Source organism: Amblyomma mixtum, chromosome 2, assembly GCF_055824585.1.
Source record: "Amblyomma mixtum isolate Tamu chromosome 2, ASM5582458v1, whole genome shotgun sequence".
In the NCBI taxonomy this organism is placed as follows: domain Eukaryota; kingdom Metazoa; phylum Arthropoda; class Arachnida; order Ixodida; family Ixodidae; genus Amblyomma; species Amblyomma mixtum.
In genome coordinates, this window is record NC_143013.1 from 172215149 (window position 1) to 172232341 (window position 17193).

At 45.7% G+C, this 17193-nt stretch overlaps 1 protein-coding gene across 1 annotated transcript in view; it reads right to left on the bottom strand.

Annotated features, from left to right (window-relative positions):
- The window catches only part of SppL (signal peptide peptidase-like protein), an 80824-nt gene that overhangs the window by 28048 nt on the left and 35583 nt on the right, over positions 1-17193 (bottom strand). Inside the window, exons 2-5 of the mRNA XM_089572752.1 lie at positions 15079-15156; positions 10067-10122; positions 1300-1419; positions 706-784 (exon numbers count right to left, since the gene is read on the bottom strand). Coding sequence (XP_089428878.1) covers positions 706-784; positions 1300-1419; positions 10067-10122; positions 15079-15156 — 333 coding nt within the window. The remainder of the gene's footprint in view (positions 1-705; positions 785-1299; positions 1420-10066; positions 10123-15078; positions 15157-17193) is intronic.

A 17193-nucleotide genomic window follows, 5' to 3' on the forward strand; every position in this document is an offset into this window, starting at 1 on the left:
AGCTGTCAATCAAGGGGGCATTTACTCATTGCCATTCCCCAGGCAAGGCCACCTGGCTTCAAAGGAGAGCGATAAGGCTACGCTCATGTAGATGATCGTCAGTAAACCTACTACTCTACCTTAAGTGATTCCCCAAAATATTTTGGAATAACACCATTTCCATTCAAGTTGATGATCAATTTAGCCTCGCCCTGCCAACTCCTAGTCATCCTGGTTAGCTTAGCTGGTACATATAGCAACTAGCCCAGACAGGCGATGGTCCTGGGTTCAAGCCCTGGACTGGAAGAAATTTTTTTTCAACAGCAAAGTTTCTGCAAAAACTATATAGCTTTCATTTGTAGCTGTATAGCTGCACTCGGGTAGATGCTAATGAGCAACTATTCCCTTAAAGGAGATCTACTCGACCCTGACGGATTCCCCTAAATATGTAGTACATTCGACTATCCTGAAGTTGTCTATTCAATGTCAAAGAACACCAAGCAATGGCCATGAGTTGGTTACAGACCCTATTGCTGGCAACCTGTACTGAAGAAACAGGTGAAAGAACTCAACAGGCAGTACTCAGCCTTATATGCAACAATCTACAATGCAGCATTACATGCTATCTACAAGGGACCCCTGTGTTCGGTGGGGTGCAGAGGTGTGGTGGACCACCGTTTAGCCAGCCAAGCCACAGCCGGGGCAGGAGGCAAGGGTGCTGCTCACTTTTTGCCACTGGAGCAGGGCCGTATGAGGTACTGGCACATGGGCAGCAGCAGGAAGGCTAGGGCGATGGTGGCGATTACTGCGGGAACAGCAAACAACGCCAGAGTCAGGGTGCACTCCAGCTGACCCACAAGACCAAGAGTGTGAGGTACAGAGCAGTACATAACTGTATGTACAAAGAATAAAATAAGACAAGCACAGCCTGCTTCCTAATGCCTTTACTTCAGTCCACAGATCTGAGAAGAGTCAAAAGGGCACAGTATATGATAGGCAGCACACTGGCATGAACGACTGTTTAGATTAACAAGTCAAGATTGCGTCTTTCGACCATCTTAGTAACTCAACAAGAAAAAGAGGCATCAGGGCTGACATCAGTCTTGCATGGCACACACAGTCCACTTCAACACTCTGCCAGGAGAGCTAACGTGTGTCACAACTGCAAACGATACCCGATTCAAGTTGCCCGCTGAGAACAGCAGTGAAGCACAAGCCCTCCACGAGTGCTCCTTTCCCTTCCCCTTGAGGGGGACGCACTTCCCCTCATCAACCCACAGCCATCAATGTGGAAGAAGAAGGCCGGATGGTGGCACTCACTTGCAGTGCAGATGGCAAAAAGCATCTGCATGGAGTCGAAGAAGAAGAACATGACCAGAAGCGAGATGGAGGCGCCCAGGGGTAGGCACAGCGCTTGCATCGTGTCCAGGGTCTGCACGTCTGCACACAGAAGGAGGAGGACGGGGCAGTCAAAATGCCCCAGCTCCCACGGCAGCAGTAGCCATAGGCAAGGTGCCACGTAAAGGTGGAATAACCCAATCAGGTGGCCAGAGCCACAAAGACGTAGCTACAGCCACAGGTGCAAAAGAAACAAACGCAGCCTCTCTCTTTTTCTTTTTGCCACCATCTGCTGCCATCGGGTGGTATTAATCACATCAAACGCTCGAGTATTTATACCAGATATCAATCACACTCAATAAGTGCAAAGATTACAACACTGCCAAACGACAGCAGCCAAGCAACAGCAAAGGCAACCAGTTTTTAAATGAAATGAGATTCACATAGACACACCAACAAACAAATAAATACTCCACAGTGTGCCCACCAAGGAATGAGCAAATGCACAGCGCTCTATCATGGAAAACACAAATTTGAGGAATAATGAGTTCAGCCCTGAAGAATGAGACAATGTTGTTGTTGTTGTTGTCTTGGTGGCACGGCACATACCCACGATGGGGGATAGGCCAGGGTACAGTGAGGAGAGTCAAAATAATGTAAACTGGGTCCAAGCTAATGATTTAACATTGGTTAAAAATTCAGAGGAATTAAAGATGGAATTAAAAATTTAAATAAGAAATAAATAAAAATGAACTGGAAAAATAAATGGGTGAGGAGATTAGAGAATTGAATACCATAAAATTGCTGAGAGATTTTGCAATGCGGAACTTTCGGATACCATTAGCAAGGGAATCTGCCGGTAGCAAATATGTAATTGTGGAGTTATTCGCAAACTTGATGCAATGCGAAACCTCTGGCGCTAGCACCGAAGGAGAGAAGAAGCGGGACTGACAAAGGGAGTCCCATATTCCCTGACACAGGTCCCTGCCTTTCCTCTTCTCCCTCCTCCTCCTCCTCTGACAGGAGTGAAGGGACAAAATAATAGAGGCTGAAAGTGAGAAGGCCCACTGAAGCTTCTGCGCCATGCTGTCTATTTGATAGCAGAGTTGGCACATTATCTATAGGGGTGAAGGATTTATTGTGGCTTAGTTAAAGATTAATGACAAACTCACTCATGATAACAAGACACGCTTATACATTTCCTAATGTGCTACAGAAATATCAGGTCAAAAAGCGTTCCATTTCTTGTTCTACGAACAAACAAACCACTTATGGTTCTTTAGAACACAGCCAGAACAAAACAAAATAAGAAGATCATGTACACTGTCCACCAAGTACCAGTTAGTTGAATAACTGGGCCAGTAATACTCTTTCTTAGTTTGATATATTCATCAAATGCACAGATACTAAAGTTGCAAAGAAATCAAAAACATCCTGACAGCCCCTTCAAACCTGTAAGATGTCCAAATCATTATTTTGCAAATTCTATGTAACATATTCTATGATGTTCTATGATGTTCTATGTAATTCTATGTAGAGAGAGAGAGAGAAAAATGTTTCATAATAAAGTGGTTGGATGGGCCCTCATTCAAGGAGCCCATTGGCTCTTGCCGCCACTCTTGCCCGGTTAGCCAGTGAAAGCTGGTCTTCCGAATGCGAGCCGGACAGCACCGCCTCCCACTCCTCAGTTGTTGGGTTTCTGATTCTTGGAATACCTGGATTCTTCTAGCATGCCCATACGATGCGGTATAAGTCAGCCAATTCACCACAGATGGGGGGCAATGTGGATCATATGAATTTGGAAACATATAGCTGAATTTGACAGAATTTATAAAGTATTGGTTTGAAATTTCCTTAAAATGACCCCTTGACCCCTATTTAGATTTTTGCGCAGTTCGGCATATACTTTCCTCGCTAATCTCAAATGCTGAAGTAAATCCCTATAGCTTGGTAGTGGTTCAGAATAATTACGTTCCTGCGAATGCTGGGAGACCCGGGGTAAATAGCACGCGGGCAACGGCGTGAGCACCTTCATTTCCAACATCCGCAGAGTGTCCTGGAGCCCATATGACTATGGATTTAAGGTATGCATCTTCTTTAGTTCTGAGTGTTCTACCTGTGTGTTTACCAATCCTTCCTCTGGTATAGATATGCCATGCAGTCTGGGAGTACACGAGACCTTCCGGAAAACCATAGCCAAAGCTACGCTGCTTCCTCAGCCTGGGCGATTCCCTGGCACCAAAGTGAAGCCCCATTAACTAATTTTCCTTGCGCATCCGTGCATGCTATCATTGATATCCCAATGACCAGTCCTGCTGCGTCCACGTAAATTGCTTCTTCCATTGCACCCCATGTTCTCCCGATGGAGTTCGCCCTAGCCTTTCTTCTTTTCTTATGATATTCGGGGTGCGTATTTCTTGGAATGGGCTGCACTTCGATCTTGCTCCTAAGCTGCTCTCCCGAGTCCTCTCTGTCCTCCGTAGACCAAATGTATGGGAGCCCTAGTCTATCAAAGTACGTCCCCTTATGTGCTGCTTCCTGACAGTCGTATCCTCTGCGATATCAAATGGCCTTCAGTAATTTCGTCTACAACATTGTGAATGCCCATGTGCAGTAGTCTTTCCGTTCCTGCATTGACCAGGATACCAAGGGCTCTTTTGTATACTTTGTGTGTTATGACGTTCAGCTTGTTCTTCTCACTTTTCTTCCATTTCAAATATGGTGCTATATGTAGGCGATCCTGCTCATAATAAAAGCCTGCAAGAACTTTATGGTTTCATACCCTACCAATCATTCTTGCCACTTGGTCAGTTGTTGTCTGCAATCGCCTAATCATTTCTATGTTGTTGCCCTTGCCGTCTATTAACAGACCTAAGATCTATTTTCGCAAGTTTTAGCCGCCGTGGTGGCTCAATGGTTATGGCACTCGGCTGCTGACCCCAAAGACCTGAGGTTAAGTCTGCCATTGAAAGAGTTGCAGAGGCTGTGCCAGTTAGCCCTGGCCAAATTCGAGGCATACTGCTCCGCGTGCTCCGTAAGCTCTGCTATTCTCTAGTTTCCTGTTTAGCTTCTGCCTCCTCCACCTCTTTGCGAGACCTCTCCTCACTTCCCAGAGGTGCAATAATTGCGGGTGCTCCTCCTTCTCGCTCCTGCACTCCTCAAGTTTATCCCCATTTGTAATTCTCGCTGCCCCCCTCTTCCTGCTGCTATTGTTGCACTCCACCACAGTCTGCAGGATAAATGACCGCCTCCCAAGTTCTCCTGCAAATTCTCCCCAGGCTGCACGTCTTAGATTCTTGCCTATGATTAAATCCGGACTAGTGTCCTTACAGACACTAATGCCCACTCCAATAGGCTCGCTTGCGTCCGTTAGGATCGTTAGCGCTTCAATTGTGACTGCATCTGCTAACTGCTTGCCCTTCACAACCTCATACGAGTAGCTAGAGCTGTGCACGGGCTCGGGCCGGCCCGAAAGCCCGTACCCGGCCCGGCCCGCGGGCCGGGCTCGGGCCTTGCGGAAGTCTATTCACCCGGGCCGGGCTCGGGCCACGGTATATTTGTCTCGGACGGGCCGGCCGGGCTTCGCGATCGCGATTGCTCCTGCGTGGCTCCAGCAATCGGAGTGCCGAAAGAGACGAGCTGAGCGAGTACTTGGCCACAGAGTCGACCCCTTGCTCAGAGTTTGAGCTATCACAGTTTTGGAGAAGCAAGGCAGCGACGTACCCAAAGCTTTCTCTTCTTGCCAAGAAAGTGTTAGCCATTCCGGCTACCAGTTCAAGCAGTGAGAGAAATTTCAGCGTTGCCGGGTTCATTATGCAGGAGCGCCACACTTGTCTCAAGCCGTCATCAATGGACGATTTGTTGTTTTTACATAATAACTTGGAGTGATAACTCTCTACATGCGCCGTGTTTGCATATATTCACTAATTTTCATCTAGACCATGAGAGCCGGGCATTTTAAAAACATTGAAATAAACTGATTTTAGTTAAATTATCTCTTTCTGTTTCATCGTCACTTCAATTTCAGTTTTGCATGTCGGGCCGGGCCCGGGCAGGGCCTTAACTCAGGCCGGGCCCAGGCGGGCTTAGGTTTCTTCAGTGTTGGGCCGGGCCGGGCCTCCGTCAGTAGTGTAGGGCTCAGGCCGGGCGCGGGCTGAAATTTGCGGCCCGTGCACAGCTCTACGAGTAGCCCTATGGGTAGGCTGCGGTGTTGAGGTCCCCTACAATTAGGAGTGGACCTTCATTAGCCGCAATTTTGGCTTTTCCAATAATTTCTAATAACCTTTTCTAAAAATTTTCTAATAACACAGCCAGTCCTCTCCAAGATACCAATGCGTGCTCCAACACAATGGGCACATTCACATGATATCAAGAGTTCACAGCCACCCATAAATGTGCTCCATTTTTTAACCAGAACATTCCTTTTATTTGCATGTTTTTTTTTCTCTGTAATAATCATGCATGAATCAACACGTGGTATTTGCCTATGATTGTTAAATAATTTATAACTGAATGCCTTCTCTCATGCTGCTTTGATTTCATTAACTAAACTACGGCAGTGACGTGTACGGTATATTTAGGTCATGTGAGGCAAGAAAAAAACTGCAACAACTGCTGATACATTGCTTGTTGTCCTTCCAGCTCTTGATGCATTGTAGTGAATTAAAACTACATGCATCAGTGATTCATTAATTAAAACCCTGAACTCAGAATTAAAGCACACGCTCGCGACTAAATGATCAAATAGCTTGCAAGGCTTTTTAAATCAACTGTAGTAACTCGCAGTTTCGTAGACTTCTTTCCATGAAGCTCTCCGGCTTAACATCACGGCAACAACCGGACACCTGATAATACCACTGTAATCTTTTGTAACCCCGCCCTCCCCCCCTTAAATGACTGTAGCCTTCAAGCTATAAATGAATAAATAAATAAATAAACAAACAAAGAAATAATTAAATGATAAATAAATAAATGCTCCATGTCGAAAGGTTCAACATATGAGGCTGAGAAGATAACTGCTATCGTCGAAGACCACTAGTGCTGTTAGAGATATAAAAAACAGCGACACTGCACTCTGGCATTTGCTTCAGCACGTCGGCTTCCAGTTGTTCATGCTCATAGCGCCTCATTTGCAAAGCACGCAGGTCAAGCACAGATTCGCTTCCTGGAACGATGTCCATCTACCAAGCCGATGCATCCCCAACCATTTGCACACAAACACTGCTTTGTTGAAAGGTTGATAAAATGAGGCCCCACATCAGGCGTCTAAGTGAAGTACCGACACAGACCTGATAAAGAGTCTCTATCTTGATGCACCCCCCATAGTTTGCAGGCATTCACTCCAGTCTGCATTTTGCAAGCGACAGTATGGAAGCTGTATGCAAGCACTGCACTAGCAAAAGCATATCCCTGCAGAGCTGGGGTCTGTTGGACGGGCATGTTTGACTCAAGGTACAGCACAAAACAGAAGTACAAAATACTGCAACATGCAGTAGCTTGGACAGCCACAACAGCAAATACAGTAGAACCTCGCTGATGTGCTTCAGGAAAACTTGGGCAAGATCCAAATCCACTCAGGTTTTGAAAAGTAGGGTTGAAGAACGATGTACAAACTGACGCTCACTTCCACAAAAAGTCAATCAGTGTTTGTGCAAGTTCTGGAGAGCTCTTTTGCAATGCCTGAAAAATGCTCGCATAATTCCATCCGCATTTGTGTTGGCCGTTATAGGACCTTTCAACCATGAAAAAGAAACCAAGCAATGCATACGTTCCACTGCTGGCAAGGGCAACAGCAAATGGGATGTTTCCTGAACGTTTCGAGAAGCTTCATTCCCTTGCAGCTATGCAGCATTAAAAAGCCACCACTACCACTCGTCATCCTGCATGCCACTAGATTTGGCCTGCTTGTATGCATCAGACAACCACAGTATGGCACAGTTATGAACATGTTTGCAGGGAAATCGTGTTATACAAACACATATCAACAGAAGGATAAACCATAACTGTGTGGGTCACTTTTAGGGCTCACAATTTTGTGCATATAAACCAGAAAATCCCACAAACGGTGAATGGGTCCACGGTGTTCTACTGTACTTGCCTTGTCATGATTAGGAAGTTTGAATTATAACTTCATTTGCTTCACGATAGTTTCAAAACCCTCGCAGTGAAAAGGTGGCATACTATCTTACGGGCAAAGAAATACACAAAAAATTGCCTATTGGAGCTTTGGCAGCACTGCCTGGATCATATACAGTGCTACAATGAACACTTCCAAGAGTTCAGGTATTTTCTACAGGTAGAAGCTTAACAAGAGAGAAAAGACCAAATCCCAGGAGGCAAAAACGTACAGAAACTGAATATGGCTATGTTCAAATAGAATGGTTCAAACAACCAGCCATCATGCAATGACTGCAGGTGCTGTATGAACAGTCAAGTGCCATTTTATTTCGGCGCAGCTTCCGTACTCAAGAAATGGCCCTCACATAAATTCAGTGCAAACAGTCAGTTAGCATTTTTCTCTGCCCCTCTCTTTGCAGCTGCCCAGAATAAAGTCAATTAGATGCTCGATTCGCTGGAGACGTTTTTGGCTAAAATGGTTCAGCAATGAGCTGTGAAGGACACTTGCATGTGCAGGACCTTAAGTTATGACTAATACGACAGCGAAGAATGGCCAGATAGTGCTACAGCCACATCCCTACGAATGAACCACAGTGAGTAGGAACTAGCCAGGCATGTCATTTGGTGACCATGTGCAAACATAAGTAACCCATGAGATCACAATGTGTAGCCAGCTACTTCACACTTTCAGAACTATGCACACTTATCAGGTGGCTAGCCATATCATGACATGACTGATGCCACACGCTCTGCACGAACCAAGGAACGCAAAGTGTAGCTGGCAATGCAAAACAAATGTCCAACGGATAAGACCAGTAAACCAGTTGAACACAACTGTGGCAGCTGCCAAATGAACTGAGAACCACATCAAAAACCATAAGTGAGCTGTAAGGATAACTAACAGAAAATAAGGGTCAGGAACACACTTGTGCACTTTGTCGTACAGGTAGAAAACAAAGTGAACAATTTAGTTCATCCTAAATTACCAACTTGACACACAAGGCCCAATTTTATTCATGATGCATTACTACACTGAATTAGAAACTCCTAGACAGTATAGTACCAAAGATTGCTTGGAACCACTGGCATGGTAGCGAATCTGGTGGCTCAAAGGACAATTGTTTTCCCACATTCCTCGTGTCTTCTATGTTAGCTTTTGCCACAGGGCTTTTGATCACAGTTTTTATGCCAACACACACAGATAAGCCAGGCTACATGCAGTGTTCCATTCACTTTGCTGTCCCTCCCAAGCTGCAGGGCAGCAGGTTTCCATCTCAACATTTACCGGCCTCTTCTACCGCAGGCACTGCACAGCCTCACACAGTCTCCCATGGCCATCATGACTGGCAATGCCACTTGTCAAGGTACACCACTTTCTACCAGTTTCAAAGCCTTCTGGTAGTGCAATTGTACCATCTTGAGAGGTGCACACGATGCCAATGTAAGAGACAAACTGTCACTTTGTGATATCAGGAATGCATTAGCCCCAATAACATGCAGGTTGATGGCACCAAGCTCAACATCTTCCTTTATTTGTCTGTCGTAGTATAATTCTGGTTACACCACTCCAAAGCAGAGCTCATCACTTGGTTGGCACTCAAGTAGTGTCCTCATCCAAATGTTCAGCGATCTAACCATGCACAAACTTTCTTTGCACAGCTGTTTCTTCACAACATCCTGCTGCAGTGACTAGTCGGACTGCAAGTGCCTCGTGCCAAGCATTACTCATCTTTCTTTCACAGCACTGCCCACAGATTTTTCCAATGTCTTTCACCCCTGTGTCCACCTCTATAAAGAGACAAAACTAGCCAGCTTCAGGTTTTCCCAAACAGCACACCACCTGTGTTGCTGACTAACCACTGCAAATGCATTCCAGTACAATGCCGAAATCTTACGAGGAGGCCTAGAGCTAACTGAAAAAGCAAGCACATAATTTATTTTATTTATTTATTTATTTACACAGTACTGCTAGCCTCTAGGTGAGGCTGTAAGCAGGAGCGGGAGAAGAAGAAGAAAAAAAACATAAGTGACATGCGCAAAACAAACCAAGGCACAACACGCTGCCTTCACAACAAATGAGATGCACTCAAGACCAAAAATAGATGCAAAGTTGCGTGCAGAAACACAAAACAATCGCAAGAACACTCCGTAATCATCAGTTACAATTTGACAGCATTCATAAATGCTTCAGTAGTAGGGCATTCTACAACGCTGGCCAGAAGCCGGTTCCACTCACGGACAGTTTTCGGAAAAAAAGAGTTAGCGAAGGTTTGAGTGTGGCCTTTGGGAGAGGCCACGACGAAGCGGGCAGTGGCGCGGGTAGGAGCGCTCGTGCTAGGCCCGCAGCCATTAAATCATATCATCGCCATCGGTCATGCAGTCCTTTCTTCATCGCTTGCCGTCACGTAACAATATCATAGCTGTGACCAAGTTTTTTGCTATGATGTGATCGGGTGGTTCGTCGGTGTACAGGCTCTATGTAATCGTGTTTTCGGATACCTAGTTTATCATGAAACAGCAAGTGCATGTATTTTAATTGATCATACTGACCGACTGAGCAACCGACCTTTACAACATCAAACAAAATGCGCCTCGAAATTCGACCAGGAACAAAACAAGACGAGAGACTCACTGTTATCAGTTCCCTGGCCGTTGCGCTCTTTCTGCTCTTGCTCCATGTTGAGTGACCTGCAACAAAAGGAGGTGCCAGTCACACTCAGTCGACAATCATCCTGCACACAAGATGACTTGCTACACTCTTGTATGTGCAAAATGCCCGCCTGCACTTGTGAATGTTGCGTACAGTGTGACAGTGGCCATAGCACTGGAGTTGAAAACCACACTGCATCACATCCCTCACACCTACTACATTTCATGCACCCTTGATGAGAAGCGTGCAAAGGCACCCAAGAGATAACAACTGCATGTTACAGAATGCAGTTGCTTCCCTTCCTATAGTTCTTCATCCATGATGCACAAACTTGCACCCTTAACACAACACCAGATATTGCACAATGACAACAAAAAAAGTTCAAATGACAGCACACTTTTTTTTTTAATATGCCTTACACAGCACTGAATGTCTAAATGTGACTGAGCAGAGCGCACAGTAAGCAACAAAAATTATGCCTTGAAATAGCAATGACACCCGGACACTTTAAATATCAGCCTACAGTAAAGAACAAAAAAGTGCGGTTTGAGATAACGACAACTGAACACTTGGGATTTTAGTCTTATTTACCATGTGTTACACACTAGATGACAACCAGTCATGGTCAATAAAGAAAAAGAAAAGAGGAAGCTAAAGTGAATCAAGGTAAGCAATGCAAGTCGTGACCACCAGGGTGGCAAAAATGAAAACAAGAGCAACCAGAGGGTGACACTGGAGAGTGACTGCTGCAGGGAGAGGCTGCAAAGCATGCCCACTGCAGGCTTTGCTCTGATGCAGGGTAAGGGCCCCAAAGCTGGACAGACATTGAGAGTGTTGCTTGTGCAGCGGCTCTATTCTCCTATATCTGCACACTTGTCAGAGCATAAAAGCCTCTAGCAATGACAATACTAACCAATATATTATGATGCTTCTCAGCGAGCCAGAGCCCACATGCAGTGAATCCAGTAACGCTGTCATTTAGGTAATTGGTTGCACAAAGCAGTGACTTCAAACGAGACCAAAACCTAATTGCTGGCTTTCTAGGCACGGTGACAATGATTGGTTTTGGTTTTGTGGGGTTTAACGTCCCAAAGCGACTAAGGCTATGAGGGACGCCGTAGTGAAGGGCTCAGGATAATTTCGACCACCTGGGGTTCTTTAACGTGCACTGACATCGCACAGTACACGGGCCTCTAGAATTTCTCCTCCAAAGAAATTCTAGCTGCCGCGGCCGGGATCAAACCCGCATCTTGCACGGTGACAATGAGAACAAGCTCTCAATTTGTCTTGCCTGTATTCCGTATTTTCCGGTGTATAAGATGCGGCTTTTTTTTCAAAAATCTTGCTGGTGCGTCCTATACAAGGGTGCATCTTATATGCGAATTTTTCATCTTTTTTTGCGAGTTCATCGATTACTCCGGTTCACGCTCAAGCTTTTTTCACCTAAAAAATATCACTACCAATAACGCGGTTGTAACAGGTTAATACTTCAATACCGGGACCGCCGTGCGCGACATTCTAGGTGATCTTTATCATGAGACGGCGGGGATGACGACTTCCGGGATCACAAACGCGCGGCTGTTTCGGAGGCCCCAAACAAAAATAATGAGAAGCGCCAAAAGATCGTGACAATTGTGCTTCTCGCCATTGTCAAGACAAGCCGGCATTCTTTTTTAGTCACCCTTTGCAACTTTTTTTGCTCCGTGTACGTAGTGCATGTTTCAGCCGAGTTGCTTCCAGAAATGGGTGAACCTTTTGATAGCGCATCTGAAGATGAAGACTTCGAAGGTTTCAAGTATAAATAAAATGTTGTTATGGACATATGGGGAGCTGTATCGTTTTTTCTTTCTTTTTTGCTAAAACGTGGACGGGTATGGCGTGAGTGTTGCCTTTTTCGATCACTTAGCGTTGCTTAAGAATTGCTCACAGGTACGGTGCATTTCGCGATAGTCGCGCAAGCGTGTTTAATTAAGCCTCACTAGCCTAACTGGGTAAACTGGGGTGCGTCTTAAACACGGGTGCGTCTTATACACCGGAAATTACGGTACTAGCACCAATAGAGTACTAGTGTATGTGACTGCCTTTCTTCTTTTTTTTTCTCAATTAAGCCCCCCCCCCCTTTTTGTCACACAAAAAGCATGCAGCCTCTGTCACAAAGCCAGGCTAACATGCCTGTGAGCAGAGTGATAGTGAATGGACAGTTTTTGTGAAACAACTGCACCAATTTGTTGAAACAACCTTCAAGAACACCAGCACAAATCCTCCTCTCGTACAAAAAAAAAAAAAAGGAAGAGTTTTAACACAGTAACCAAGTAGACGTGCGAAAGCAGGCGCTTAGCCTGACTGGCTCATGGTTTTGCTTTTCTGGGTCGTTGGAACCTCTAGCAACTATACAAGACTCTGATTAAACTCTGATCGAGGTTAAGTCGATCTGATCTGTTCGTGTAGCAGACCGAAGCTGGTGAAGACAACGATTTGCAATGCACAGTGCGAGAGTGTGTTGCAGTTTAACACGAGGCATGATGATCTGTTCACGTCACGTCATTATCGCCATCAGCCTGGCTGCGCTCACTGCAGGGGCAAAGGCCTCACCCATGTCTCTCCAATTAACCCTGTCCTTTGCCTGCTGCAGCCACCCTATTTCCGCAAACTTCTTAATCTCATCCACCCCACCTAACTTTCTGCCACTCCTCTCTATGCTTGCCTTCTCTTGAAATTCACTCAACCCCTGCTATACTTGCCTTCTCTTGGAATCCACTCCATTACCCTTGAGGAGCAGCGGTTATCTTGCCTTCGCATCGCATGCCCTGCCCAAGCGCCACTGTGGGTTCAAATCCCAGTTGTGGCAACATTTATTTTATTTATTTATTTATTGAAGGTCAAGGTTTCAGCGATGGCCCACCTTTTGCAGCTTTAGTCGTGAAGTAGCACTTTCACCCTAAAGGGCAGAAGGCAGGGAGGGGATGCGATCAATGCATCACTGTAGGAAAAGGCCCAACAGCAGCACTGGAAGGCCTACGACATATGGTACCCGGCTTCTCTCTTCTCTTTTGACTTTCATCATGAGTCCATAATGTTGGCAATTATGCCCCATGCCTTCTCTTCAGCTACTGTGTTTACTACCCTTGCTTGCGAGCGTTGTGTACAAGTAATTGGTGAGCTATGTTGAACTGGATACTATGAGCACATGTACTCACGAATCAATGCGCACAGCAAGAAACACAGCAGATCTCTGTGCACACAACACTTCTTTTGATGATGTTTAGTGAAGAGGAGTGTTGTTACCAGACCATATATCACAAACTGTCCAACTTAAAATGCAACCGATTGCCTCCATACAGGAAACCTGTGATAAAGTGAGTCCTGGGTAAAGTTGCTAGGCCCAGGGAACCAGTCCCAAGGGAGGAATGCACTGCAGACTGGGGTAATCAGCAGTGTGTCAAACGTTTGTAGCTGCGGGTGATTATCAACCAGAAAATAAACGCATAGCAGCAAACAAACAATGAGCAGCTGAATGCAATACAACTAGCACAGCGCCGCCGCGGTGGCTTAGCGGTTATGGTGCTCGGCTGCTGACCCAAAAGACGCGGGTTCGATCCCGGCCGCGGCGGTTGAATTTCTTTGGAGGAGAAATTCTAGAGGCCCGGGTACTGTGCGATGTCAGTGCACGTTAAAGAACCCCAGGTGGTCGAAATTTCCGGAGCCCTTCACTACGGCGTCTCTCATAGCCTTAGTCGCTTTGGGACGTTAAACCCCATAAACCAACCAACAACTAGCACAGCAGTAATTTGTGGACAAGAGGAGAGTAACGAAAGAGGATGAACACAAAATCTCAACCCAAATACACAGGGAGAGATAAGTGAGCCACTGATACACACTGCATGCACTCGATGTGACATGGTGCAAAAAAGAATGCAGTCGACACCAGGTTATAAGCAGGAAGGAAAGGTTAAAATAAACAGTTCCAACAGCTGAAACAAAGTTGTCCACTGCCTATTGACATACGCCTACTACAGTCTACATACTGTTCAGTGCCACATACTTAGACCACAGGAACTGTCAGAGAAAAACAAATGCTACGCTGGGACAGACAAAAAGGAATGAAAAATAAAGTGCCCTGGTCAGTTTTAGTCTGTCTCCCTGCTTTTTTTTCTCTAGAAATGTACAAAAGCCACTCACTAAACAGTCGAAAAAGCATTGGCACCATTATCACATTCCAACTCCCTGAAAATTAGCTGTAGTGATACACAAGCTTGAATTAGGATGCACTATCAGGAGTAAGGTAGCAACTACACAAGGCTCAGCTAGTGTTGGCACAGATCACACCACAAATGACTGGCGACAAGGGGCAGCAGCTGAACATAACCATTTGCATGCAACTTGGCGCTAAGACAGTATTTTTTTTTTTTTAAAGAAGAGTGTTTTATTACGCTGCGTACAGCAACTTGCAACCAGGGTTGATGCTCTGAAAGCATATCACTAAGTCAACATGCCCACTTTGGTCCACAGCCATTTGTGGGTGTCACATTGGCTCCCACCAATTGAGCACCAATTGATGGCTGCATGATGCCAGCCGACATGTCTTTCCTATTAATGTCATCTCAGCAGAAACTTTACTTGCCACTGCAATAATAGTTGTAGTACAAAAGTCAACAATAAAATATTTGTGCTACAAATACTGAGAATTTATTTTAAAGTGTTCAAAAGCAAAAAACAGGCAGTCTGATTTAAAAGTTGTGCAAGCTCCCCCTGCAACTAAGCCAATCAGAGAGAGCAGCAGTTTGTTCCTACAAAAAAAAAAAAAAGAATGCACCTAAAATAGTATAAACCAAATCATTCCGACATGTCTACTTCGTGGACACTTCCAGCATATGGGCGCAGGTCAGGCTATTCAGCGCAAAAGAAGAGCTTCACAAGAAAGCAGAGAAAGACGCACACTGCACCTGCACACATCAAGGCATCAAGCAAGGTGCAGGTGTGCAGAGCAGGCTCACCTGAAGCTGCCGTACACCATGAGCAGAATGGAGATGAGGAAGGTGGACACGCGTGACGAGTCCACCAAGGAGTACGCCCTGCACAGCAGCAATGAGAAAAACAGCAGCATGTCAATCACCTGCAGGCTCACCAGAGTGAGTGCCGCTGGACGCCCACTTAAAGAACAAAATAAAGAGGGAACATCAAAAAGGGAGCTGTAAATGGCAACGTAAAACATCACATGAAAAAGGTGTGCTGAAGGCTGACATTTCTGCAAGCACAGGGCTGGACTATTCACCTTTAATTTTTCATTGAAAACGACAAGGAGACATAACATTCAAATTAGCACTCAGCTATGCTGTTAAAAGAGTTTAGATAACATAAACCACACCCCAAGTAAATGAGTAGCCTCATTCAGCAGGTTAAGTGTATTAAACCTTCGCTGGCTCAAACTTGCATATCTCGAAATATCTGGCGAGCCAAAAGTTTATGCCGTACAGTCAGCTCCAATAGGTACCGTCTTTGTCAAAAGTAACCCGGCAACAGGGTTTGCTTCTCCCCGAAAGAACAAAAGGCCTCATAAGGCAAGGGTTCTGCTTACCTTAATTTAGAGCTAGAGGGGTGCTCCACTATACATCTCAGAAACAAATCATGCAGCCTGGATACTTTCGGCAAAGACGGCATGCATTTGTCAGTGCTGGCTTCGAAAGGTTTTCGTGGCACAATTTGAACATCTTGCGATCTCGCTCGTAAAAAAACCCATAAAATGGGCCACTGTCCTGCGGTTGCGTGGCTGCAGGTCACACCACCAAACATGCGCGCTTCCCTCCCTGTACTTCGGGCAGATGCAGGCTGGGCAATTTTATTTATTTATTTAGTGCGCGAGCACTTATAGTGGCCACTCCCCGCATTTAGCTGTTGTGTGTTTGTCTGAGGCCAGTTTTGTGTGAGCACCTGCCCACTGTGTCAGGTGGCATCTCAATTAATCGCGAGAGGCTGCTCAGGAAGAGCAACCTGGATCGCAACCCAGTCCAAGCAACCCAGGTCCCACCAATGACAGCACCTGCCATAGATGGGTGATGGCACATTGCTTGACCGCTGCACCACTGCGACAGGAGAGGTAGCAAGACTCCCAGGTATCTATGGACGTAGAGAATGAACTATTCCGCACATATGGACACTTAAAACATCATCGCTGTCCAAACAACTGCCATCCGTGAACAATGGATCTGAACTCCGGAACCGAAATGAAAACTGAACAGCTAGCGCACCTAATTCGCATCTAAAATCGACCATCATTTTTTTTTTTCCAAGCCCATCTACTCTTTGCACTTCGGACGATTCTGGCACCAGAAACTGACGCGTGCTGCTTCTGCTCCCGGTAGTGCACTGTACTGCCGGTTTCGAAGCTTGGAGAATTCATGGCACAGGCGAGGAGGACAGTCCATGTCCCAGGACAACGATGGCCCAGCAGACCAAGAGAGGAGAGATGCGGGAAGGAGAGGGAACTGCCAAGCACATATGCCATGCCAGCAAGTGCACCACAGGGGGTTATCTCTCCTGCCGCATAACAACGCTTAGCCCAAGTACGCCAGAGGCTTTGCTGGACTGTTAGCGCATAATGACAGGGACATCGGAAAGGAAGGAAACGCGACAAATCACTGCCCCTGTCGCTGACCCAGTCGTTAAGCACTGACAATCTCGACAAAACTATGCACCAACTAGCCTGCAAGAATGTTAGTGCCAGAGGTGAGTGAATAAAAGAAGGATATATCACATTAATCAACACACTTGAATCCATTCAAAATCGCGCAGCACGTTTCATCTTATCTAACTATTCCCGTCACGCCAGCATTACTTCCATGAAAAACACCCTTACCCTGCCAGACCTTTCCTCACGCCGTAAATGTTTTCGACTCTGTCTTTTCCATAGAATGTATCATCACAACCCTGTATTAAAGGATCATCTTTTTGCTCGACCATCATACATATCGTCCCGTTCTGACCACATGTTTAAAGTTGCTGTTCCATTTTCCAGAACAAAAATGTGTCATAATTCATTCATTCCCAAAACGAGCGCAGACTGGAACGACCTTCCTCCCTCCATCGCTGCCATTTCTGACATCTGCAATTTC